This window comes from Lampetra planeri, chromosome 17 (assembly GCF_965212315.1).
Source record: "Lampetra planeri chromosome 17, kcLamPlan1.2.h2, whole genome shotgun sequence".
In the NCBI taxonomy this organism is placed as follows: domain Eukaryota; kingdom Metazoa; phylum Chordata; class Hyperoartia; order Petromyzontiformes; family Petromyzontidae; genus Lampetra; species Lampetra planeri.
In genome coordinates this window covers 9,723,149-9,750,803 of record NC_136123.1, presented here as the reverse complement: position 1 = coordinate 9,750,803, position 27,655 = coordinate 9,723,149, and the positions used below count along the sequence as shown (strand labels likewise).

The 27,655-nt window shown below is 41.4% G+C and overlaps 1 protein-coding gene across 3 annotated transcripts; it reads right to left on the bottom strand.

The window, feature by feature from the left end:
- Positions 1 to 307: 307 nt before the first annotated feature.
- RBM39 (RNA binding motif protein 39) lies at positions 308 to 26,834 on the bottom strand. 3 transcript variants are annotated; one of them, XM_078602085.1, is made up of 17 exons: positions 26,370 to 26,834; positions 23,401 to 23,485; positions 22,028 to 22,077; positions 21,342 to 21,389; positions 19,595 to 19,708; positions 18,439 to 18,552; positions 17,372 to 17,431; positions 15,980 to 16,097; positions 13,819 to 13,971; positions 11,403 to 11,543; positions 11,204 to 11,269; positions 9,884 to 10,109; positions 8,365 to 8,457; positions 6,696 to 6,774; positions 6,258 to 6,363; positions 5,912 to 5,990; positions 308 to 2,378 (listed from the first exon to the last, which is right to left on the bottom strand). In XM_078602085.1, exons 2-17 carry the CDS (start codon positions 23,452 to 23,454, stop codon positions 2,278 to 2,280), a joined length of 1,602 nt encoding a protein of 533 aa, XP_078458211.1. In that variant the 5' UTR covers positions 23,455 to 23,485; positions 26,370 to 26,834; the 3' UTR covers positions 308 to 2,277. The 3 variants fall into 3 exon arrangements, with proteins under 3 accessions (XP_078458211.1, XP_078458212.1, XP_078458213.1); XM_078602086.1 differs by having other exon boundaries at positions 17,372 to 17,413; XM_078602087.1 differs by lacking the exon at positions 18,439 to 18,552.
- Positions 26,835 to 27,655: the final 821 nt, after the last annotated feature.

Here is a 27,655-nt window from a genome sequence, read left to right as displayed (position 1 = left end):
ATTAAATGTAGCTTTTAAATGGTTTAATTTGCAGTATACCAAACAACCTGTAAAACTGGAATGTCTCCTCACTTGTCGAGCTTTGAAGTGTTTTACTGTATTAAAATTCTCGATCTGCCGACATTTAATTATTTAAACATGTTGTATTGCCCCGACTTGGCTCCTGAATTAACACCTTAATAACAATAGACATAAGTTAGACTATAAAAAGTAATCTCAACTGACCCACCAGGATAAAGTAGCCAAGCACACGGTTCAAGGAATTTATCAAAACAATCTGCCAGGCATGAGAAGCGATCAGACTGACTACGTGGCGTAACTAACGTTTATTTACATATTGTACAAATCCAAGGCGCATAAAGAGCTGTTAAAACAGTGAGTGGTATTGCAAAGTCGATAGCTGGTTAACAAAATTTCAAGGATTGCTTTTTTAATCCTTCCAGATTTTGGACACTGCTGAAATGTTTGCAGGTTTCTTTGCCACATTTATTCCTGGACTGATTTGAAAGGTGTCAAAACTGCTAGTAAATTGTAGGGTCGAAGTTTACCTTCTGAATATCTACAAAATTATATGACAAAATACCCAACAGCCCGGGTTAAGTCTAATAATACCATAATAAAAAATGTACATTTCTTGTACAAGGTACCCATGGGCCTCCTTTCAAAGAGTAAATGCAAAGAACACCGACAATTTACCCACCGGCAGCATTCAATGCACAATGGGACTTGCTGCAGAAATTTAACTTCAGACCTCAATTACAAATGTGATATAACATCCCACTTTAACCATGGACAAACTAAATTGAACATAAAGACCCCTAGCCGTTGCCAACAAAATTAGTATTTCTTTGGAGATTTTGGGAAAGAGACATGAAGCCATCAAACATTTTAATGTAAAGCAAATAAAATTACTAAATTAATCATTCTTGCCTACCATGAAATTATGCACAAGATGATGCCCTTATTAAAATCGAACAAGTTCTGTACGTGAAAAAACCCATAACATGAATAAGCATGCATGCTGGAAATAATTGAACATGCAAAAGTATGCTCAAACAGCATCAAGGCTCAAAACTAATTGCCTTGAATGCATGTCATGTGACCACCACATTGCAACAATACGGCCACACAATCAGCTCTTGAGCTGGTGGTCTGGATAAGGTTGAGCTTTGTACATGCAATGCGGTGGTCACATGAAAAGCATGCATGCAAGGCATTATGGGAGTTGTGCCCTCCTACGTGTGGTGACCACACCATTGTTTTAATATACTCCCCCTTCTCATCTGAAACTTTACATTCTGAATTTCCTGTCATTGTGCGCAAGTTAAAATATTTTAGTTATTTTATATATGCCAATCCATTTGGACGTCACCACAAAATGTTTGAATGTCAGTCGCTCACAATGGGGTGAAGGCAGCAAATGAACAAACTATTCAATTTAAGTTTCCTTCTTTGGCTGAACTTATATTGTTAAATCGTTTGAGCTTAGGGTTCGTATACATAAAGTCATGCTCAGATTTATGAATTCAAAAATATGGTTGGCCAGTTTGAATATCGATCGTGCTTTGAGACTGAGTAACATGAACTTGCTAATTTACCTAAGTCGCAAAAAAGAACTTGCTAGCTTGCAATGCATGGCCACTTCCGCTGAGGGAGCCGATGGTCATCCAGTGATGGAGGCTCCGAGTTAAATATATATTTCCTTGGGTATATTCACAGTTCACTTAGCTTTTTCAAAATATTTGACCAAAATGACACTGATATTGCCGGAGTATAAAACAGGGGTGTGTAAGTATAGATGACACCGACACAAAATGTTTTGTCTATTTTTAGTCCCTGATTAACTTACAGTAATTTTCTTGTGCCCTAACATTTACGCTTTTTTTTACTTCCCAAAACAGATAAAGCCAAGCTGAACCGAGAGCAAAACTCAAACATCGTACAAACATATGCAGATATAAAAGGAAACAAAGTTTTTTTTATAAAAAAAATTAACATTTATCCTAGCATTGTAAATCAATCGATTTTAAAACTGGTTTGAAAATGAACAAAAAAGGCGATATTTAAGAATTCTAAATGTCAAACCTCAGGAGGCGTTCAAAAAATGATTCGGGTGCAATCGCAGAAGGGTCAAGAAGGCCCCTTCTGGTCTGCTGTAGGAGATGCAAAAATTATCGTGTTTGCAATCAGTACAGGGCATGTGTGCTGGACCGACGTTCAACAAGGATCAAGCCGGAGTGATGGCACAACGGCCGCACGCTGCTGGGGTGGGAGCCCTCATCTCCTCATGGGCGTGAGTAGCTGCAATGCGTTCATGGAGTCCGGGAAGAGGTTGTGATAGGTGGGCACAGGGACGTATGCTGCTGTGATCATCTTACCTGCAGCAAACCACAGGCAAAAGACACCGTTGAAGACAATCCAAAATAAAAAGATGTGAGTTCATATCTGTACAATTTAACGATTTACCAGCTAGAAATTTATTTTTCTATGAATCTGGGTCACAAGTCAATTCAGAAGTGTATTATTTTTACAGTCCTGTAGTTTTTTTCTTATTCATCCAGAATTGTTCACTACATTAACTTAAATGTGACATTTGTAAGAATGATACATTATCCTCACACGCAAGATTCAATGGCATGAATTGTGAGCATAATAACGTATTTTAATCGACAAATGTAATACGCATTGCCAAATGTCTGGTTACGACAATATACTTGAGACCCAAATCTTGGCTTCACAGAAAATAAACACTGATCATAGACTATAACTTCTAAGGGAATATTCACTTTTAAATCGAGATGGAACCTAAAAAACAAAGAGCTGTCATTTCAGACACACCGAGGCTGTCCCAAGTTGTCTGCAACAAATTTTAAGTTTTCTCAGTGAAAAAAGCAAGACATTAGTCAGACATTCTCTAGGTGACGTCAATGTACTTTGTTCAGGAACTAGATGATAACCATGTGGATTTCATGGCCACGATCGCACTGTGACTTGCATTTATTTTTCCATTTATTAAACAGATGTGCACATCAGCCTGTTAATGTTCTGATGCGGTTGATGGTTATACCATTGCGAAATGTCACAGGGAGGTGGTGCAATTTGTGGGCCTCAAATGAAGTATCTATTCTGTTTCAGTTTCATTTATTAGGATTTACCTTGTGAGCCATTTGGCTCTTGATTTGGGTTCAACCGCAACAAACAATACAATCACAAAATACACCTAAAATTCATTGTACACAAATCTAAACATCACATACGTAAACAATAAAATCCTACAGAAAAAGCACAACCCGTCCATGCTGCGTACAAAAAGTGCAAAAAAATCCATTTCTGAATGTCCATGTTGTTCAACTCGGTTTTCCAACATTCTCCTGGATCTGGGTGAGGTACTAGGATGGTGACAGCGTGATCCCCAAAGGGGGATCTTGGGACTTAAGATGATGGCAAGGTACACTGCTGAGGTATTGGTTGATGGATAGGTTGTTGTTGGTAAGAAAACGTGGAAACTCCCCTGCACGTCTCTGGAATATTTGGTAGCAGAATGTTCACCAGAACAGAGAGCCGGGGGGTTGGTGTCCACATAGCGTTATTCAATTGTACATCTCGAAGTTGTGTTCAAGCTCCCAGACCAAGCTGGAGCACAATATTCTGCCATGAATAGATCAGGGATAAGGCAGGAGTTCACACCACATCATCTGAGGCACCCCAGGCTGTTTCTGCAAGATTCTGAGTAAACAGCAATTCTTAACCTTCTTCTTGGTTCTTTTGGTAAAGTCACGTAGAAGGGAAATAATAAAAATAAAACATAATAAAATAAAAATAAAGCATAACATTTTTATTGTTTTTCCTTTATTATTTCCCTTCTAAGTGACTTTACCGAAAGAACCAAGAAGATGAATCCCTGCAGTCATGAAAGCTTTAAATTGGAGCAATTCTTAATTGAGTATATTTACATATGTTATATATTGGGGCTTTCAGGAAAGGCTTCTTCTGTTCACGATCACCACTAGATATCTCAAAATGGCACTGTGCTACCATAGGACACATCAAGGGTGGAATATGCTGCATGCTTATTCAGGTGGAACGTGCCTGTGCGTGTACTTGGGAGGGATTTGCTTGGAGTCTCCAGCAAGGAAATATGCCTCCAATAACATTAGATCAGTGGCAATGTTTTCAGTTTGTGCACTATGCAGCAAGGGCTATGTGATCTGCATATAGGCACCAGTCGATTTCCGAAATTACGTGTTAATGCAATTGACAAATAACGGACGCTTTCGATGAACGACATCGAATTTCCGTAAGAACTAAATTTTACATGGCACGTGCCGAGAGATCCATCCATGGTAGCATTGTGGATGGATGCAACAGTAATGCCTCCATCACCTTTCCAGTAATGTCAGCATGCATATCTTTTGGTGACTTCCCTGAAAAAGGTGGATTTTGTTGCTGTTTTTAACTAATTATTCATTGACAAGATTCGTGACATGCAACATTCCGGCGTCTACAAACTAAGCTGTATCTGTGGCAGCAGTTACATTAGAGAAACTAAGCGACATGTCTCGGACTGTGTCCGTGAGCACAAGGCAGATTTGAAACATGGCAGGACCAATACTTCTGCCGTGGCTGATCATTATTTTAATGCGGCTGGCTCACACGAAATTGATTTCTCTAAGACGATGGTACTTTGCAAGCCTACTGGCTATCAACGAAGATTCGTTCATGAAGCCATCCATATATACAGACACAAAGACAATTTCAACCGAGAGGAAGGTTATAGACTCAGCAATCATTGGAAATATGTCATCATCCACTTTTGATTTGTGTTTTCTTGTCAAACTCTACCCTGCCCATCTCTAAACATTTGTAAACAGCTCTTTGATTGGTGTAAACCTACTGCCGGTGTCGGAGCTTTCTCCTACATTAACATTAGCTGCCCCGCCCATCTCTAAACCTTTCTAAACAGCTTGCCCTCAGAGGCTAACCTCCCTGTTCCTGATGACGACCGCTTGTGTTGCGATAGAAACGTTGTGATATTTTTACAATTGTTTTATTTTTTCTATACATGTGACTTTACCGAAAGAACCATAGAATATAATTATTCAATAGTTTCACTATTTGTTATTATTATTTTTGTATCGTAAAAAGTGATATAGACACATTCCTACTTTTTTATACTAAATTACTGGGAAAAGACGTTACGATTTATTAAATTTCGTTTTACGCGAGATTTATGAATGCATCCCTTTCGTAAATCATTGCCTGTATATGACCTTGCGAGATAATATACATGGCAGGTCACATATATATGATAAAGTGATGTTGCTCGTACTGAGCACTGATGGAAAGCCATTGTTAATAATTGTCTTGCAGCTGTATTGATAAACGAGGTGGTACCCTGAAAGTATGGTTGCCAAGCATCGCATCCATTAGTTTTACAGTAGAACGGCATCTCATGATTTTGGCCATCTTCAGCAGCAGGCCAGGACGCCAAACGGTGCCATCGGCAGCGGGGCGGAGGTCAATCATTGCTGTGCCAGTTTTCTGTTTACTGAAAAACAACTTCTATGAGGGTGGCGAGGTAAAGACCTTTTCGCAGCAACTCCAGCTAGTTCGAAATATTGTCAATGAAATGCTCTTTCCTGTGATGTTTAAGAATATCTTTACTATAAACACCAGATTTGTGTTGGACAATCCAAGAAGCGCAGTAGTTAACGTTGGTTTCTACAAGATCAAAGCTTTTCTTTTGGATAATGTTTTGTGTTTACAGTCAAGACAAACACTTTAAAGTTTGTTGTTGCCATGTTGAAATTAGTGTTGGTCTATGCTCATCTCCATTGGCTATCGTCACCCAATGTTTTTGTATGAACATCTTAAATATACGGAATATATATTCGTGAAAGAGTAAACCAACCTGCAAACCAGCGACCGTGAAGAGAGTTGACAGCAGCAAGTGCGACGGGTATGTTGGGACATTTCACATACACATGGCCCTGCAATGACAACGGTAGGGGCATGTCACTTTTTTTATCTCACAAATTATAGCCCAAGAGTTGGGTCTCTGTCATTGTGCCATGTTACGAACAAACGACCGGTACACATCGCCTTCTCGGTGGAGACGTCGACACGATTTTGACAAAAATCAGATACAAGGGGAAACATGAACCAATACTTGCATGAGGACTTAGGCTTCTGCCCTATGGGGCATTCGGCAAAATTATTCCGAAAGAGGTGATATGCCTCCCCCCTCCCGCACACACCTCGGCTGAATTCTGGTCGACGTAGATGTGCACCACGCCCCCGTGCTTGTTGCACTCCTCCACAACGTCGTCCCGGATCTCTTGCACCCAGCTGGAATTCACCTCCCTGTACAGCAGACAGATTACATTACCACCACCACCCCTGCCCTTGAGAAAAGTCAGGTGTCGTTTTTCAATAGCTGAGAAATCTGACAATGGCAAGGAGTGGCGGTGCCAACCGTGATGGCGTCTTGAATCTGACCTTGTTCCTATGGTGCAGCTCAAACCCAAGGCCCATATCAACATTTCCACGAGTGGTTTAACATGGGCCATACCTTTCCCAACATTTTCAACTAATAGTTGTGTAAAAAGATCTTAAGCAACATTGGCCGAGTTGGAGACCAGTACGGGACCGAGTAACAAGGTGTGACTGTGGTGCATGTGGAAGGTATCACTCACGACTGTGGATTGAACATGTTGGAGAGTTGGAAGCACTGAGTGGCGATGGTTGGAGACATGGTGAAGGTTGGGTTCATGGCTGAACAAAAAAAAGAGTGGGTTTGCCATTTAGTTGTCAGTCCATCTCACAACACACTATTGTTTTTACGACAGTGATAGCAAGGTAATTATAATTTATTATTATATTGTCCTCATATTACACTCCACATTTGAACCAAACCTTGGCAGTAATTATTTTAAAGGGCAGAATGAACTTTTTACCATCTTATCAATTTTGTAAACTTTTCTATGACTAAACAGCACTTACACGGGAATTAAAATAAAATTGGAAATCCAGTAATATTTACTTGCGGCTAACTATTTGTAATTTAGATATGGATAGTAGGCACCAATAAACAATATCTTGCTCTTGCCAATGTCACAGGTGAATTTAAATCTGCTTGATGAGCGCTCCACTCACAATCGGAAGGTCGTGAGTTCAGATCCTGGTTGGCAGTCAACCCATCATCTCTCCAGAATTAATCAAATGCATACAACTCTGTGGGAAACCAACAGTAGTTGTCTTATCGAAAGACAGGCTCCTGCTACGATAAATAGAATTGCCACCAAAGGGCCACCAATGGAAATGATCACTGCCCCATCCCTTGTAATAGCAGGGAGATTTTCAAGGACTTTGTGCAGATTTAGCATTTTTGTGATAACAATTGCCCCAATAGGATTTGGCATGTGGTAGTGATGAGAACGCATGTTGTACGTGCCAACCGGCTCAGTGGCAAGCTAGTCGACTGCGAGGCTGTACTGGTTATATATTAGAGGCAGGTACTCACCACCGTCGCCCACAAAGCGTACGATCAACTGGCACGATTCAATTTAAACATTAACAATTTTGTCTTCTTCACATGCCTCACTTGTGCCGTCTCGCCTACGCCATCTCTTTTTACGTCTTCTCCATAAGCGTGTTCTCTCTGTGTCTTTTGCCCCACCCACACTCATCTACTGTATGGACTCTTTTGTACTGTCATTCTTTGTATTCTCATTCCAGTCTATTACGTGTCTCGTGTGTATTTTCTTCCCTCTTGGTTTTATTCCTTCGTTCATTCTTACCATTAGCCTTAAAGAAACATTTACATAAAATGCACTCGCATTGAAAATATATTTGTACACATTATAAATGAGCACAAGAACCGACTTTAAATTGGTGAATCGCTACATGCCTGGTGTATATACTAGAAATGAGGGTTGTTCAATTAGTGGGCCACAATATAAAACTAGCATGTGTTTGTGGGCCACTTTGTCATGTCACTTGATATTTTGACATCAGTGTCACACGTACAGATGTTATAGGATGTCACAGGGTATAGTGATGTCCACGTCTGTACATGTGCTCTCGAATCTGAACCTCAACTCTCGGTCTACCATTCTCACTTTCATGTGACGAATCTTCATTCATTGTCAACAGTTATCTAATCTGTATCTCGTGTATCTCCTCTCATACCACTAATCTGCATCTCTTTATCTCTTGGTGACCCATATCTTTCAGTAGACCGCAGCTTGGTGGGCTTCTCTAAGAGACATTTGCAGTGGCACACCTTGCCCATGGACCGGCAGATTTCAAGAACACTGGTGTACATGATACACTCATCTGCCCTGCAACACAAAATACACTTACATGCAGCTAGGGAGGGCATTAATGCCTCCAGGGGAATGGCTCCATTCATCTGCAGAGCCTGCTGCGCTACGGGTGGTATAGTGAGCCCAGAACCTGTAAACACAACATGAAGACAATGTTAGGGGGCGAGGATGCCCATTGTTTGGGGGTAACAGATCAGTGATTGAAAAATATAGAACGTTTAAGTTGTTAGACTTTAAGCAAGTCAGAACTCAAGAGACCAGGATAGTCTAATTTGCAAGAGTGACCTGGGGCATTAGTCTACCAGTAGAGGGCGATTGTTTTGTATAATCCCAATTCAGTCACTTGTGGGCAATTTTTTTTCTTTGCCAACTTTTGACACCGACGCCGGCACACAATGACCTACTCCTGTCAATGACTTCAGGGGATCTTAACATCCACTGTAAAACAGACAGCACCACAATGATTAAGGTTATTGCACCTGCACTGGACTCAAATCATGAACCTCTGCAATGAGCAGCAAATGCACTGCCCCGGCTAGGCCATATCACTGCTGAATCACAATGGTGGCGAGATGTTTTTTGGACCGTGAATGCACAACACTGCTGGTGTCGTTCCCGTAAGTTTTAATTTGACTGAGCCTAAAATTCGGACCACCGAGTCAGAATACCCACATCTCAACCTCATGTTTAACCCTCGCATATATGTATGGTGTCTTGGACACTTGTCATGCTACTAAAGAACATCAAATTGTATTCTAAAAACGTCCTTTCAAGCATAATCTAGACATGCTTTGGTACCTTCTACCCGGATCCAGTTTGTTTCTCAACTTTCACTGATGTCCCTCAACAAAACTAATACACAAGTGTCATTAATAGAGCCTGGTTGAGTCTTAAAACTTTCTTAGGAGGCTCTGTATTTGGATATTTGGCCATGCAACAAGCAAACTGATATAGGGGGAGATACCACTTAAAAGTCCGCAGGCAACTTCACGGACCTACTTGCTGTACCGTGGCCTCTTGATTGTCTCTCGCAGCCCAGAAAGTTCGAGTCTCAAACCCTCCAGTGTATGATCCACCAACAGTTGCCTCCAAAGCTGCACGACTACAGTCAGCTACATATCTCAACACCCTTCAACTATGGCCTACACTAAACATTTTTTTTTTTACCAGGTAAGGCACACACTTCTTTTTCAGAAGCGACCTGGCCAGAAATAATAGCTCAACACAACAAAGTGGCTTATCGTGTGAACACTCATATTAGCCAAATAATCTAAACGCATGTTTCTAAACGTGGACGGAAAAACCAGAGGACCAAGAGAAAAATCCACATGACCACGGGGAGAATATGGAAACTCCAAATATACAAGCGTCAGCATTGGGATCGAATCCACGATCTCCTGCATACCAGGTGAGGTAGTTAACATCTCGCCACTGCGGCATCTTGTGCAGATTACAAACTTCCCTAAATTTCCACACCATGCTCCAACCTTCAGATTCAACCTAGTCACTCCAGAATGCCCAGGCACGGTGAACCCGTGTTCATTGCCACCACCCACCCTCAGCCAGCTTGGCCATGAGCTGCAGGCGGCCCGTGTTGGTGAGATCGATGCCCGTCCTCTCGAGCTCGTCGTTGTCCAGGAAGGACGAACCACCTCCGCCGCTGCCAACGCTGATGATGACATCCGAGTGGTCCGACACGTAGTTCACCTTCATGGGTCGCCCGGCTAGCTCAAAGCCATTCAGCTGCTCCAGCGCCTTCTTGGCGCAGTCGGCGCTTGAAAACTGCACAGCACACGCAAGCACATGCGTCACCGCAGCACACACCGCACGCAGAGCCACACGCTAAGGGACCAATAAACATTCCCTGGGTTTCCATTAAGAGGAGAAATAACTCCACTAATTTGAATAAAACTTTCCAAGTTTGTCTTCATACTATTTGAGCAACTGACAATTTTCCAAAATGGAATTGTCTCAAGGCCACATCTGGCATCATGTTTTGTCGAGTAGCATCCTGATTATAATGGTGTGTAATTGAATGGAATGTATATTTAGCTGAATTAAAGATAAAATGTATTCATCTGCAATCTGTACATCCTTTGGAAGTGATCATCCATCCATCCTTCCTTTCCCTCAATCTGTCCCTCCCTCCCTCCAATCTGCCTCTCCATCCAGCACTGCCCTGCCCGCCACCCAGCAAGCAAGCCAGCCATCCATCCAGGAAAACTTTTTTCTAATATTGTATGATCGTGCCATATTAAGACACTGTACATAAACTCGGCATATTTTATCGCCTTTCCACGGAGCAGAACTTATTTTTATAAGTCCAGACTGAAGAAGGCCAAGTCAACCGACACTAGGATTGGAACGTTTAGTTTCTACTTTTCACATCGCTAAAATTACTGCATCCCCAAGACAATATTACCTCACATACATATAATTATCCCCCTTTTAGCTTTATGCATTGAGTGAGTACACATTAAGGCCAGAACGTTAGAATAAAACAAGTCAGCAACCCCATTTCCTCAACAGTACTGATCTTAATTTGAAGCTTTCGTGACTGCAGGAATCCATACTCTTTGGTTCTTTCGGTAAAGTCACGTAGGTAGAAAAAAAAACAGTACTGATGTTCACACAACCACAACAGATACTCAATTAAGGTTAAGCCAAAGTAAATGGTGTCAAAGACAAGTTCAAAGCCAAGATCACAGTGCAGCGAACGAACTATTACTCGAACCGCTCACACACGACCCTCATCACCATGCCCTCACATGCCCTACCTTGACAATACAACTCCACTTACGCACACACAGAATTGATCCAACAAAATCCCCACAACAGTGACAGGACAAAGCTTCATAGCGATGTGCGTAAATTACCGTTATGAATCCAAAGCCCTTGGACCTGCCAGTCTCGGGGTCCATCATCAGTTGGATGTTATCAATCTGTAAGGCAAGGCAAAGTAGGAGTGAAATCAAATCAGTCATCTTCATGAAGAACACCATAAACAACAGCACAAAATATAAAAATGCAATTAAAATATTACAAGGGGGCGAGACAGTAGGATGAACAGCATACCTTCCCGAATGGCTCGAAGATGCCCATGAGCATGGCCTCGGTGATATTGAAGTGAAGGGAGCCCACGTACAGGCGCATGGGCCCCGATGCCAGTTTCTGAAGGTTGGCAGCAGCGGCAGCTGCGGCACGATTCTTTTCAGCCTGTGGTGGTCAGAACACAGAGGTTTGTCCACGCCTCAAATAGTTCCAGTGGTGAGTGTTATCAAAAAAAGATATTAAGATTGGAAAATCAAGAATGCATGGCACCCAAATTTAAAAATGAATGCTTGTGAGATGTTTTTAAAATAGTCTTTATTCAAATGTCAGCACCTCCTTTGAGCCTCAGGACGAGTGCTAAATGTTTTATACACACCATTATTGGTTGTTCCAATTGTAGGAAAGCATTGTTTTTAACCTTCTTGCCTATGGTTATTGGGCACCTGCGGCAGTGTCAATTACTTTGTGTATAATAAGTACATAGTACAATTTTAAACACTTTAATTAATAAAAACACAGTAATATATAAAAGTAAGAACGCCAGAGCATAATCTTCAGGTCTTGAATCAATTTCATTTGGGTATGTGTAGCTTCAAAATAAAAAAATGTATCAAGTACTATTTTGCTTCAGTTATATATTTACCTATAAATGTTAACGGATGGCACAGCTGATGATAGAGTAGCCAATGTGTGTTTGAGAGATGGGATCCATACCTATATAATTAAAATGCATGAGAGCTATATTGATAAACAAGTTGCTGGCAATTCAATTGGACTAAACTACAAAACAACTTTCAAGAATTCGTTTTCAGTGTTTTAGAATGGTGAGATATGAATCACTAAAGCAACCGTCTAACATGACATTGTTAAATAGGCTGTCAGATGACATCACAGCACTACTTTTGGTGTAATTTGAACAAGCCTTTATATAACAGATGTAGCATTATTATGGGCTTGATTGAGTGCTCATCACTTCGTAATTTATGTAAAATCAGTGGTGCAGTTTTATGCATTATTCTTCATCTGGGTAACATGCATTTGATTGCAAGCCACTGGAATCATTGACACGTAGTATGTGCACCTTCTCTATATCTCCACTTCATCAACTCAACCTTGAGTGTTAAAATCAGCAATGGGGAGACAAAGACAGCTAGTTGTGTAATCATTTGGGTCAGGGTTATATACAAAAACAAAGATTCCCCGTATAGCCTTAACAGACTGTTGGGGACAAGTGCTGCTAGCGAACACCTATGAAGGCTGGCACGGCACACAAGGCGGTGGATGGCCAAGACCACGCCCGACCGCCTTTGTCTCCCTAGTGGCGATTACACATACCGCCTCAGGTACTCATTTGAGGATGAGTCTATCTAGCGGAGCCCCAGGACCAGTTAAAATAATCTTCACTGGTGTTGGCCATGAGCGAGAATCAAATTTGGGTCGCTGGGTTCGTAGCGCAGCGCGCTAACCGCTACACTACCGCTCATATACGCACACATACAGTAAGGCCGCGACATGCACGAGGGTTGTTATTGTTAAAGAAGGTGCTTGTGAAGTACTGCCATTGTACATTTAGTAAGCGAATGTGTGCATGAACGTATTTGTTGAGGGGAGCTCATGAACTGGCGAGTTGACGACCACCCTCCAGCAACCAGAGGTTGCAGCGCATGCCAGGCGGCTTAAAACACTCAGTAGTGCATCAACTTTTTTTTATCTATCAATTGATGTATACAGGTCGAAAGGCCCAGAATATCAAGAGCTCAGCAATAAACGGCAATACTGAAAGTGTGATAGGAATTAATAGGTTTCTTAAATTTAGAAAAGCTTTTAGAATTGCAAAGTCAATCAGTGCAAGGAAAGAATCAGAGGAAAATCGTTTGCCTTGCAGTATGGAATTGAATATAACTTGGATGAGACAAAAGTCAGTATGGTAGACCTTAACATGGATGGAGCAATTGATGAGTGACGTTCATGGGAACAGTAAAGATGGTAGTAGAGATAGGAGAGTAACAAGGAGGTGACTGACTGCCGGTAAGCTAGTGACCAGTGATGATCCAGCGAGTGCTGGATTAATCAACCCAACTGCTTTACATTAAATTAAATCAAGTGGAGTGGGGTGCTCCACCATAGATATAACAGTGATCCGCGGACAAATGTGTGTATAGTAGTCAAAATTCAAAGTTTAAGAGGGCTTTGACAAAGAAAAGCAAGCAAAGCTTATTCAATGTCTCCTTAATCAGATGCATAATATAGCCATTCCACTAAAGGTCAAACAGATGAGATAACACATGCAATCATGTGCAAGTGTACGTGTTGTGTGCGCATTGCAAGCAGTGTGGGTCTATTGCATGTGTACTTAGATGTGTATATGCATTCACGTGTAAACGCATGCAGGTATGTGCAAGTGCATGTGTGCGAGTGTGTGGCGGGTATGTGTAAACACCTGCGATGCCTGCACGATGATGGGCACACCCAGCAGCCTCTGTCCCGTGAGCCCGATTGCCAGTGGCACCGAGTCAAGATCCACAAATTCAATGTACGCGATGCCCTTGGAGCGGCGCGAGTTGCGGTCCGAGATGAGGCGCACGTCACGCACCTGCAGGGCAGCACAAAGGCCAATGATCGCCGTGCACATTAATATTTAATCCATGGCGAGTGTGCACAGCCTAAGTAGGACGAGATTAAGCTGTAAGGAATTTGATTACTACACTCTGCTTTAAACAAGTATCTCTGGCTGGTTGCCATTACTGTTCATCAGGAATAATCTTCCCACTATTGGATGCAGCTACTTGTCCAAAATTAGGAGGAAATCACTGCAAAGTAGCAAATTGTTTCAACGTTCCAAGAGGCCTGAGGTTAATGTTAATATTAGGCATGTAACTATTCACCCTCCTGCCCATAAGTAATACAATTATTTGCAAATTATTAAATTCATTCTTTTTGCATCTATTTTAATTATATGTATAATAATAAAAAAATCTCTTTTGTACAGTTTTGTTGATTGCATTAGTTAATATGTAACATTAGTATATGATTTCCATGAAGCACAATTGAGTTATGCGCACACTATAATATATATGTACCCAAGCATAGTAATCCACATGACTGCCGAATTGGTGCAGTTTTACAATGTCTAGGCAAGCCCATAATTAAGAGGTAACCAGGTCGAATACCTTTGATTTTACTACATCTCACATTCCTTTTTATTTCTACGTATCGAAATATTTTAACTGGATCCCTTGAGAGGAATATTTAATTTGAAATGGTGTCCAGGGGATATTGCTAGACCGCATAGCTCTTGCAACAGTCAATACTGGACCTCCATGTTCCATCATTACCATCATCACATCCCCCACATTTAATGTGTTATCAAGGACCACTATTGGAGTACCTTGCCAACAAGCATTACACTGGTCAACACACTTTTTCTGGCATAAGGTATTCCAACGGTTTTAAGGTAATTTTGGGGTGCTGATCACATCAGGTTTTTGATATATCAAATATTGCATTTTCAATAAAAACTGCAGAAGAAAAATATTAAATAAATGTGGATATCGACATAAAATTATATTATAAACACACTATCCTAAAAATACAGCACCATATTTTAACACTAAATCAGTCACTGACTCGCAACAACTTGCAATCATAAGTGACAGAGTTAATTTCGGGTAAAATCAATGAAAATGGGGTATGCCGATAGCATAAAACTTATGTGATAGAGCAAATCTGAGATCAGATTTGGAATCAGCACCCTGAAATTAGTCTAAAACAGCTGCAAAAGTCCAGGCCAGAAAAAAATGTTTTTTTTGTTGACCAGTGAATTATTCTTCCCCCTGGTTTACAACCTGAGTACTACTCTCGTGCCAATCTTGGTCACAAACTCACGTCTGCTGATTACATCTACAGCACTTTCCTGTCACGTTCTATTCTACGACATTTTGCTCTCCGTATGCTGCAATTATATTGTCTAGATCAAATGGTATTTCATTAATAAAAACGGGCACTAATTTATGGATCACTCTCCGATCTCCAACATGGTCAGCGTTTACCACTAGTGTACAAACCACATGGAAGAGGTACAAAAGTGTTGCCTTGAAAGTGCAATTTATTTAAAAGCATTAGACTATTAAAAAAATGTAATACAAAAAAAATCTATGTAAAACAATGACTGTTTAGCAGGTGACCAAGTTAGTCACCATGGTGGAAATTTGTGTTTTTGTTTGAAAAAGTGCCATTGACGGATAGGTTATGCAAATATAATTCGATGGATAAAATACGTAATTTTCAATATTTTTTTCTGAGTTCAGACTAGCATACCCAAGTCCTCATTAAAATATATTACCTCTTTTCAAATACTGTATGTAAGATACAGCAATTAGAAGATCACATTTAAGAAATCAATGTTTTGAAATACTTTGGATATAAGGACATAGCCTTGGAATGTATGTCAAACTTCTTTCGCACTGTATGTAGCCAACCACGCTAATCGGAGGAATCCAAAAACAAAATGAACACTCCTTTAAAGCACTGGCACATCAGCTAATAACTGGAAACGCAGCGATTGATAGGTGGGGAATGGGTAAGAGAGTGAGTTACGGCACCTTGCCCACAGCGGAGAAGAACTCCTCTAGGTCCTTGGCACGGATGCGCGCTGCAAGCTGCATGCAGAACACGGTGCGGCTGTCTCTCTCCTCTGGGGTGAGCGTGCTGGTGGATGGCCTGCGTGAGCGAACACACAAAACCAAAACAACACTTTTACGATGGGAAAACAATGAGTTCATGCCAATGATGCCTTGTGGTGGGTGTTGTGATTACAATACTCGACTTCTCAGCCTTGCCAATTGCTGTTCTGGGATTGAAAAAAAAGTGAAAATCACCTGTGGAAAAAACTTGCCTCAACTTTGGAAATGTGCCACCACTGGCTTAGGGCCCCCAACAAATGAGAGCCACATCATTGCTCAATTGAGCAGAGGTAATTTGACTTGAGTCAATTTTAGCAGCAACAATTTCCAAACTGTGTTTATGTTGTAAGGCAAGGAACCTACATTGTGAGCCCCAACAGACAGCAGAGCAGCACATTAAGCAAGGGTTGGCCATAAAATATAATAAAAGAGATATCTTAACAGAACAGTAATAGTCATGCTCTGTAAAAAGTGGTCATCTGTATGTCAATCCTAATCATGCAATATATTTAACCATGTTATCACACAACTGGCTAGGCAAAATTAAGTGAACACAGTAGTGTTTAAATTATGTAAATAGCGATAATTTTGAGAATATAAAACTCTGTAAATTTGAAAACTCAATTTAAGTCAATGTCCAGATTCAAATCTGAGATCTCAGTCGTGCAGGTGTAAAAATGTACCTCAGAGCATCACAGCATTGGCTCTTTTTCTATGCACATTACTACGAGCCAAGAATGTCTGTTTGTGTGTAACGCGCGTCACTCCACATGCCGCACCCCCAGTCATTAATATTCATGAGCAGGTGGATTTTTACACTTACGCAGAAGATCGAGCGGAATTTTTTTTCACAAATTCAACGTTTCTTTATTGAAACTTAATCTAATAATTAATTATACGCAGCAACAAAGTGGATTTGGTGTCCATTTATTTCTTCAGCACTTGACAAAAGGTAAGTCTAATTCATGCTTCTACATTATGTTAAAATAGACATTTCTCGGTGATTTTTCAGATATTGTATTGAATTCAAATATTTTTCAACCCCAGCGACCGAAAGCAGAAGAGAATAAAGTATCAGAGCAGTGAATTTGAACAAATTGAAGGTCAGTTATATACAGTGCTACAGTGAACTGCAGTGAAGCGTTCGATGACGTGCTTTTGTGCAAGATTGACTGTCATTAAATTTACACAAGATACAATTATACTCTGCTCAATTTTTTCGTTAATTTTACAGCTTCCGTCCTCGGATGGGCAAACAAGCTAGTAAACAAATATTTGTATATACTGTGTATTTGTATGCATGCTACATACCTTGGAGCATTTCCAAATTTTCCTCTCGGGCTTCTGCTCTTGCTACGGGAGCGTTTGTGGCTGCAAGACAGCACAGGCAATGAGTCACACAGGTTTGGCAAAACTGAAAACTGGCTTTATCATGGAAGCATTTCATATTAACCACTGAGTTTCCGCGAAGAACTCGAAGCAATAAACTGAGCATAGTCAAGTGAAAAATCACATTTAATTAACTAGTTGCTTCCCAAGGTAGAAATATTTATCTTTAAGCAGCCCCCAATATTTTGAACTGTGATTCATGTATTGTTTTTACAGAAGCATCCTGAATAAACAGTCATTGGATAGAATCCATGTAGCTTATTTTTAGCTACAAGATATTCAGTGCTCTAAATCTGTCTAACAAAATATAACTGGTATAAAACATTTTTCTAACATCACAAAAAAATATCCATTGTAAGCATAAAAGTTATCAGCCTTATCCAGACCACCAGCTCAAATAACTTAACGCGTAGCCATTTTGGCATTAAGATCACCATGGTTTGAGAAAAATGTGACCATCAACTAACTTTTTTTGAGTTTGTGATCTAAAAGATAAAATGACCGCACATTATGTTCTTTTGAGCTGGTGGTCTAGATAAGGCTGAGAACCTTTGCACATGCAACGCACAGCTTTGTGTTGTTAAACTTATTGGGTTCGAGCCCGCATTCATTTTTCTGCTGATTAGTTTGCTCGTCATTTAGAGATATGAATTAAACATTTGTTTATGAGACAACATACACATTTGTATCCTTTCTGATAATTTTCCCCATTAACTTCGACACGAATATATAAATTAATCACATATAAAAGACAAATTGGAATCCTGATGACTGAGAGATAATTGGATCTCAGAGGAGACCAGGTCAGGTTCAGATACACATTGCTACCGATAAAGCTGTGCTCAAAATACTACAAAACAAATGGGTAAATGGGATAGCAATGCAGTTTGTTAAACACTAATCAAACACAAAATACATATACATTGATCCTCCATTCAGTTTCAGAGAAAGTACTGTGAGCAAACGTAAGGATAACACGTGTGCCTCACAGCAAGAAGGGCCTGGGTTCGTTTCCCGACTCGGGCGCCTTTCTGTGTGAAGTTTGTATGTTCTCCCCCTGTCCTGCATGGGTTTCGTCGGGGTTCTCCGGTTTCCTCCCATAGCTAAAAGAAAACATACAATGTAACTGGTAATGGCCAAACATCCCAATGTGTAAAAATTACCTTTAAATTACTCAATTGAAATTAAACATAGCAACATCTCCCCTCCTGAAAGGTCTTGAGACTCAGTGAGGTTGTCCTGGGTAAACAAGCATAGTAATAATACAACTGGATATGGCCAGCCCCACATCTGGCCACTTTTATACCCCCCAGTGCCAATATTAACACAGAAATCCAGGAGAGGACCAAGCTAGGTCTGGATACCTTTTGCCACCGATTATGTGCATTTACAGGAATTGTACGGCAAGTCGTTGAGATTGTTAGCTGTGGCCAGGTTGATAACAGATTATTATTAACCACTACAACACTCCTTTCACCACACCCCTGAGATTTTCACCACACACACACACTCCCCACACAAACTCAACAGAATCACCACGAACACTCACCACGCAAATCTTGAACAGACTGTTGAAGCAAGTGATGTTAGCGAGGACCTATGAATGCCAGAACGGCACACAAGGTGGACCAATGAATTTGTCTCCCCAGTTCTGTTTACACACCACACCAAGTAGTCATTTTGAGGTGAGTCGATCAAGGCGAGGCCCAGGGCTGGTTCAAATATTCATCACTGATGTTTGCCATAAGCGGAAATTGAACTCTGATTACCAGGTTCGTAGCGCAATGCGCAAATAACTGTGCCACCGCCGCACACAAAGATCCCCCATAAAACCTTTAACAGACTGTTGGGGCAAGTGCTGTTAGCGAGCACCTATGAAGGCCAGCACGGCACAAGGGGGTGGGTTGGGTTGACAGCACCACGCTTGGCCGCCTTTTTCTCCCCAGTGGCGATGTTTACACACCGCACCAGGTACTAATTTAAGGCCGAGTAGACACAGGGGAGGTCCAGAACCAGTTCAGATAATTGTCACTGGTGTTGGCCGTGAGCGGAAATCGAACTTGTGTCGCCAGGTTAAGTATCCCAGTTCGTAAAACGTTGCGCCCTCGCTCCCCACATGTTACCCACACTCTCTCACACACTCACATTGGGCTGCGGAAGCGTCCACGCTCCTCGCGGTGCCGGGTTCGGTCCCGGCTGCGACTACGGCTGCGGCGGCGGCGCTCGCGGCTTTTCCTGCGCCGCCGATCTCGGCTGCGGCTGAGTTCACGACAAGCGTTAGCAAATTAACAGCGGGCAAGCGGACTGGCAAAGAATGAGTGGGAGACAGCTGTACCTGTGAAGGAATCGGAACACTGTCATTCTCATGGAATGCAGTCAAATAATCTTGACTGCAGTTTGTTTTGGAATCCACGTTTGGTTTTATGTGCGCTTGGCAACATAGTGGCCAGTGTGCCTCGTAGAAGGCAATACCTACAGACACAGCAGCACTGCCAATGCTTCAATACCAAAGGTGCTATTAATGCAACTTGTTATACCAGAGGTAGGCAACCTGTGGCTTCTGAGCCGCATGCAGCTCTTTATGGACCGTCTCATGTTTTGTTATTCAGGACCATCTCGTATTCACATGCATTGTTTCGTAACGAATTCGAAAAAAATGGCTCTTTGTATGATTTTTATTGCCGACCCGGTGGTATTCCATATAATAGGTGTTGCCTACCAATGCAGGGATCAACATATCTTGGCACTGTCTGCATCAAAGTATTGCTCAAAATAGTAGACAATATTAAGACAAAATAATCAAGGCATTTCCAATGTACGGTAAATATTAAGCAAAACCTGGCTAAAGAAGACCATGATCATCAGGAATTGACTATCCACTCTGGGATGAAGGCCACCCTCACTGTCACCATCCCTCTCAGACCTGCACATGAACTCATCTCATCGCTCCATCTCCACAGTGGTTGTCCTCTTGAACACATTCTCTACTGCCATCCATCACGAGTCTCATCCATCAATCATTATCTTGTATAGCAATGTGTCTTGCCCAAGACGATCATAATGTATTTATTATCCTATTAAAATGAATATAATTGCTTACCTAGCATTATTAATTTGTGTTTTGCTGTATATTTCTATTAGCATCAACAAAAATTAAGTGAACCCAAGAGTTGGGGCTACACCCACAATATCTATGAAAATAGAATTCATTTTAGAAGCTATCAAATTATAGGTCGAAATCAGTGGCACTACAACACTGTGAATATTAATTTCAAAATATAATTTTAGGAATTATTATTAAATTTCATAGCAAGAGATGAATTTGTCAAGAAAATAATCTTATTTGCAAGTCTAAAGTTCTAAGTTATGGCTGCCATTTACGATTTAAGATAAACAATTGTTGATCACCCCCAGGCTGCATGTAACCTCCACAAAATTCCACAATTAAAGACACGCTCACGGGTAACATAGTTTTCTAGTGACGATGAAGTAATGTATGGTATAAACTAGTGGTTTAATGAGAAGACAAAATGTTCTTTCAGGAGAGAATAGACTTGGAACATGAATGGACCAAGTGCATCATAGTTCAATGGGACCTGGCATAACTGTAACAGTTTTATCAAAAGCACTCATTACATTCTATGTCAGGCTATCAACGTTTTTAGTACCCCAAATATATTACGACTGATATTGAAATCCCGTACATTAATTGCATATAGCATCCTACTGTTATCTCTATTATTAGGTTACCTTCACGATTCACATGGCCACCTCTGGATTTAGTACATTGATTTTAAATGGGTTAGGATGACAACATTCAAATGTTGGCAATGTGCATCTTGCTTTGAGCATGCTCAGATGGTGGCCGTTTGTGTAGAGAACCAGCACCCACCTCCTCTTCTTGTCTCTGCTTCTGCTGCGACTCTTACTCTTCTTTTTCCTGGGAACAGGCACAGGACACATGCACGAAATATAAGACGATGGCCTCCGCAGCCCACGTAACAAGAGCAGGCAGCGAACAAACCTGGAACCTGCGTTAAATTTATCTACACTGCAAAAGAGTAAACAAAAAGAACAAGCACGCTATTGTTATGCAACAAAGATGGTCTATTAAACACATTTGTAAGGCAGTGGGGGACCTTAGGCCTGTGACATAGGAATCAACAAGAGCAAACGAGAGTAAGATAAGTTAACTTTAATAATCTTCTTGAACTGTCAGACTGAGGCTGGAGACAAATTGAGTTTCTAAGAACGTTCCTCGATAACATAGCTAGAAAAATGAGACCCTGACAATGCAGAACTTTACAAGAAAGCCTTAATGCAATCATTATCCACTGTGCAAAAAAATCTAAGTTGCGAAACCAAATGGCTTTTCACTGTCATTAGTCATACCCGTGAAATTTGACAAGGGTCTTCGTAACACGGTCTCTTGAATAAATTTATAAATTCCCTATGCACAACAGAGCCATACATGCTGTGGAACTTAGGAAGCATTATTATAGAAATTTTTGCAATATATTTCAAGGGTGCATCATACTACAATGGTTAGATCTGTGGGGATAAGGGGAGGATTCTTACTTTGTGTCGGTTAGCGGGTGTCCATTCGCTTCACCCACTTTGGTGGCCTCCTAAGCAGGTTGATAGAATAACATCATAATGAAGCAGTCAACAGATTACAGGATACGCAGGGAGGGAGGTGGGGAGGAAAGGAGAAACAAAAACATATAATGCAAATAGCATATTAGCAAAGTTGCAAACAAATACTTTTTTAATTCAATTTTTTTATTACCCTCCAACACCAGCAACCTGGACTGGACCACAGTATGTCAGGTGGAGTCTTGGCTCAAAAACCAGGGAGTGGGAGAGGTAGGAATCCAAGCTAGAGAACAAAAGCCGCCCTTCCATTTTCAAGTACCAAGGACTAAGTCAGGGTGCCCAGGATCGGTTAGTAAACCCTCAAAGAAGGGCCCTCTGATCTTCCAATGCTGCCAGTTTCCATCTTGAGCAGAACGACCGCTCGCGAGGAGCCTTTGCACTCCCATCTTGTCCTGAAGCAAAGGGGCATTTATATTTCTTAGTATCGTCAAACCAGGCAAACACGTTCTCTGCTTTGCTTGTGTCATTAACTTTATCATCATCATCATCATTACTAGAGAATGACTAGGCATGTGTCGTCGTGTGGCTTTTTTCCACCATTAACCACTGGGCTGAATGCCAGTTGGCCTCTTTAAATAACATGCAGTTATCACATTTTCAGTGTTCCGTAAATTGGGACACACAAACAGGCAGCAGTCATTTGCTGGTGATGCACAGTAGATGAAAGCCAACTGTCAAAAGCATTTGAGAATAATCAACTGCAGAGCAATGTATATTTTTGTTCATTTCAATTTTGAATGAATACCCAAGTGCAGATGTGACCAGTGACAGTCACTCTTACCAGTGGCGCTACAATTTTCCACGACTTTACAAATCAGCCTCGTCTGCTGTCGCTAGCTTGTGGTGTGATGAGACAGCTCAGTCCATGAAAGTCAACAAAAAATATTAAGGAACCCCGTTACCACACGAGTCTGAGGGTTTCAGACTGGGATCATAGCTGCACTCACGCCAGAACGCGACATATCATTTGGAAGGGTCTACGGAAAAAATAAATGGGCAATTCATTACAAACACTCACACTCATTACAAATGCATTGCAGCAGCACAGTCTCTCCTCTCCCTGATACAAGCTTTAAATCATTTGTTAATTTACTTTCATAATTTTTTTTCACCATAAACATTAACCACAAAGTTTAACGACACACATTTTAGAAGCTCCACAAATTAAACTGCAGGTATTTATAAAATCACAATCATTTTGACATCATTATGACAGCCTAAGCAATGCTAAAGCTAGTATTTGAGATACAATGCTGCTTCCTCTAGCCCACACACAGAGCACTGTTGAGACTCACCGTCTTTTGGAAAGGTGCCTCCAGCATGGCTTCAATGTCAAAGTCTTCAGCCATGTTTATTGGTGTGCACTGGCCTTAGGCTAAACTGTAAACACAAAAACACCACGGTCAATAAATGAAGAGACACACATTGCAGTTAGAAAACGTTTGGCCAGCAGTGACACTCAATGACAGGGTCTGAGAATAAATCGTAATCTGGTTGTGGTGAGCCCTTAGGGTACAAAGTTAACTATATTGGGTTTGCATTGGAAAGTACCTTGGTTGTCATGAAGGTGTAATTTAAATGATACCCAAAATAAAAGTAAAATCCATGGCATAAGTGCTACATCACAATGTAAAAGTGAAAACTTTGAACGTTTGAAATTATGGGCATTCTAGAATTTGTATATCCAAGAACAATACACCACATTGTCTTTTAAGATACATTAACAGAAGCTCTTGAACAGCAAATTCGAGCATATTTTGTGAATCTTAATTTTGTCCCTTTCAGTATGCATTAGAGTATGCCTGAGACTATTTACTGTCCAAGTACACAAGAGCATACATGAAGCAAATACAATTATAGTATTCAATAAAGTATGTTCGTATAATTTCAGTGTCATTATTTTAATATTTAAAGAATGCAAGTTATTTCATCATTACTAATACTTAATTGCAGTATTTAAATTACTTTGCCCCATAAGTTGACAGCTATGTGACCGGGTAGCACTGAGACAAAATAACTACTCACAATCGGAAGGTTACAAGTTTTAATCCCAGTCGAGGGTTATGTTAGCCCTTCACCTGCGGTTGCACTGTGAAAGAATGGTCTGCTCGACGAGAATGTGGAATTTCCACCACAAGACTCTGAACCATCAAAAGGAGCTCAGAACTGCCTACCACGCTTATTTGAGTAGGAGGGGAAACCTTTAAATTTTAAACAGCCAAGAGCTCGTTCAGGATATTTTCAAAATCTTCACTCATCTGGATCATCGCTATCACTCATCAGGAGTGTGACAGCACAATTGCCGAAAGATATGCACACCGAACCAGAGTAAATCCAGAGCCAGTCGCCTACCCAAAATTGCAACTCAAACTTATAATGACCCATGGAACACTTTTGACCCACCTATGGTTGGGTGGGTCTTTTTTGGAACGCCTTTTGGAAAATGTTTGGTCTTTGCTGTCTTTCCAGTGTTCACCAAGCGATGAATTAACAGTTGGCTTTAGTTTGGGTAACATTAACCGCACGGCCAAGGGTGGTGTTACGGTTGCCTGCTGCTTAAGTTCTTGCATGGCCCGAAAATATCCATAGATCATTCTATTTATAGTGATCCTGAAGACTGATATGCCTGTGATATTTGTACAAAAGTGCTAGTGTGCACTTCTAACAAATAAGAATGCGCGCATACACGACACTGATGGGGACATTCCACACGCGCATAGCAACATGCTATGCACACACAGAAAACATCTCAAGTGCGGCTACTTGTACAAGTATAGCACTTTTTTGTTAATCGTCTGTAGGATGAGGGCCTCCACAAACCATGAGGGCTGTGGGGGTTAACCGTACTTCACCAATGCGGGTTGAAGGCAGGCATGTATACGAGGTATGAATTCCTGCAGTCACGAAAGCCTTAAGTCAAGTTTTAAGTAGACGTAACATTGTTGGAACTGCCCTCGATGACCCATCACGTAGCGCCCCTCCAAGCAAATAAAATATTGCAATTCTACATTTAGCATACAATCGCAAAACAGTCAATGTCTTCACGTTATCACTAACGCTGAGTTGTTCTCATTGCAGCGAGGCAGCCTGACAAGAGCGTTCCACGTTCCTGTGACGGGGGAGTCGTGCACAAGCTTCCGCTGAAAACGTGGTTCAACCGGAAGTGTGCACGATACGTACTGTACTGGGTACCGTAAAGTCGTGTGCTACATCTTTATTTACCCATTTAGGTCATCATAATTATCATCTTTTTTTAAAGATAGATTTTGTTCGTAGTTGCCGAGTATCTTTTAAAACAATTTAATACTTAAAAAAATGGTGGTTGTTTTTTTTTTAAACGGGAGATTTGAGAAAACCCCTAATGGCGACGGTCTCCACTAAAGATGTCGACATACGTAGGTCAAACTCCAAAGTATTCTGTATTCACTATTTTTATTATTTTACCAAAGCCCACTGAGCTACGTAGCTCTTTTTAAGAAGCGACCTGGCCACAAATGATAGCTGAACAAAGTGGTTTATCACGTGGGCGTGCGTTCTACGTTAGCACAGCAGCTTTAGCTGTGATGCAGAGACCAATGTATAAAAGGGGGTTACAATGATGCTCCTACATCATACATTAATTACCTGAGGCTCCAACCAAGATTTAAAAGGATCTTTAACATTCTATTGAGGTTCTGTGTTGATGCCCGAAAGACAAGTTTGAAGAGCGGGAACTTATCGCGAAGTCACCCTAGTATTGTTATAAATATTGTATTATTGGAGTAATAACCAAACTAAAATATGTATGTACTGTATGGTGAACTTCTTTCGCACCGTACGTCACCAACCATGCTAATCGGAGGTAATAACCGTAATTATAAGCGAGTTGCAGTAATCGTAGCAGGCAGTAGTTATGAGGGCATTTAATAACAGTACCTCATAAACATTACATCAGCACTTGTGAGGGGGCAGTAACATAAAATAGCTTACCACATTAGTGAAGGAAATTAACAATAGTACTACTGTACCTCACGAATATTGGTAAATACACGAGTTATGAGGTAAATAGCACCCGCAACCGGTATTGTAAATACAGCAGCAGCGAGGAAAAGTAACCACAGCACCTCGCTAGTAACGTGTGGCAATGCTGTTAAATCGCTATAACATCGCCAACATCGTCATCATCGCAGCCATCGTCATCATCGCAGCGATCGCAGCCATCAACATCGTCATCATCGCAGCCATCAACATCGTCACCATCGCAGCCATCGCCAACATCGCTCACCTCGTCGCTGTGGCGGCAGTTGTGTGTGGATGTGTGGGGGTGGGGAGGAGGTTTATTGTTAGTTGAGGGTGGGTGGTGCTGCTGCTGGTGGTGATGATGGTGGAAGTCTCCGCGGCCTCTCGGCCACCCGGGACCTTCTGGAAGCGCCTCTCGCGGGGGGAGCCGCTTCGTCGCTCGCCCCTCTCGCTCTTAATTTGGCGGGAAAAGACGATTTTCTCTCTCTCGCTCTCTCTTGCGAGGCAACAATACGTGAAGGGGAATCCGTAACGATGCGGCGTGCTTGCTCGGTTGGGGGTGTTGGTTTGTTTGCGCGAGGCCTTGCCCCTAAGTTGCCCCCCACTCCGTACGAGCGATGAAATTCCGCGCCGCGTCGCCACCGTCGCCGTCTCTCGCTGCGCTGTTCGGCCTCAAAATGGCGCCGTGACCCTTGTGGTGGTGGCTGGGTGGGGGGTGGGGGGCGATGCCACGTGCTTCCGGTGTGACGTCACGTCCGCCAGCTGGGTCACCCACCACGTGCTTCTATCCCACACGTCGTGTTGTGGGTGTTGGTGGAGCTGGGCTTGGAGGGCGTGTAGGGTCCATTCCTCGGGTTAGGAATCCACAAAATTTTAGTTGCCGAGAACCCGTTATTTAAAATGGGAGCCCCTTTTTTGCCAGAATGAAAGAAAAAATTAAGAATAGGTGTTACGCTTTCTGGCAATACAAACAGGTGTTATGGTATTCATATATATTCTTGGTTCTTTCGGTAAAGCCACGTAGAAGGGAAATAATATAATAATACAAATATAAAAAATAAAGATTCTCACGACGTTTCGACTGCAACACAAAATAACCAAGAATATGGTATTCATATTCTTGGTTATTTCGGTAAAGCAAGAAACATTTCTTACTGTGGATTTCACACTTGATGATTGCTTGTGTTGCAGTCGAAACGTCGTGAGAATTTTTTTTGTTTTATGTTTTTGTTATGTTATTATTTCCCTTCTACGTGACTTTACCGAAAGAACCAAGAATATGAATCCCTGCAGTCACGGAAGCTTTAAATCAAAATGTGTTATGGTGTTAAAACACAATGGAAATATTTTGCAAGGATATGTCTGCATTAATCACCCCACACACGTGTGGCGAACATGCATACATACATGCTTCTGATAATACATGCATTCGTTTAACACGTAGGCTTCCACGACCAATATCCATATAGGTGTTTTGGGTTAGATCGCCTAAATGTAAATGCGTCGTTAAACCCGTCACCACCCGACAACCGATTAGTAAGGTCACAACGC

What these genes read in the sequence shown, in the direction of transcription:
- RBM39 (XM_078602085.1), bottom strand. Translation starts at nt 23,454, where the DNA reads ATGGCTGAAGACTTTGACATTGAAGCCATGCTGGAGGCACCTTTCCAA. An exon ending in AGGCACCTTTCCAAAAGACG is followed by an intron (nt 22,078 to 23,400) that starts GTGAGTCTCAAC and finishes CAACCTGCTTAG; the next exon opens with GAGGCCACCAAAGTGGGTGA. An exon ending in AAATTTGGAAATGCTCCAAG is followed by an intron (nt 16,098 to 17,371) that starts GTATGTAGCATG and finishes TCGCTCACGCAG; the next exon opens with GCCATCCACCAGCACGCTCA.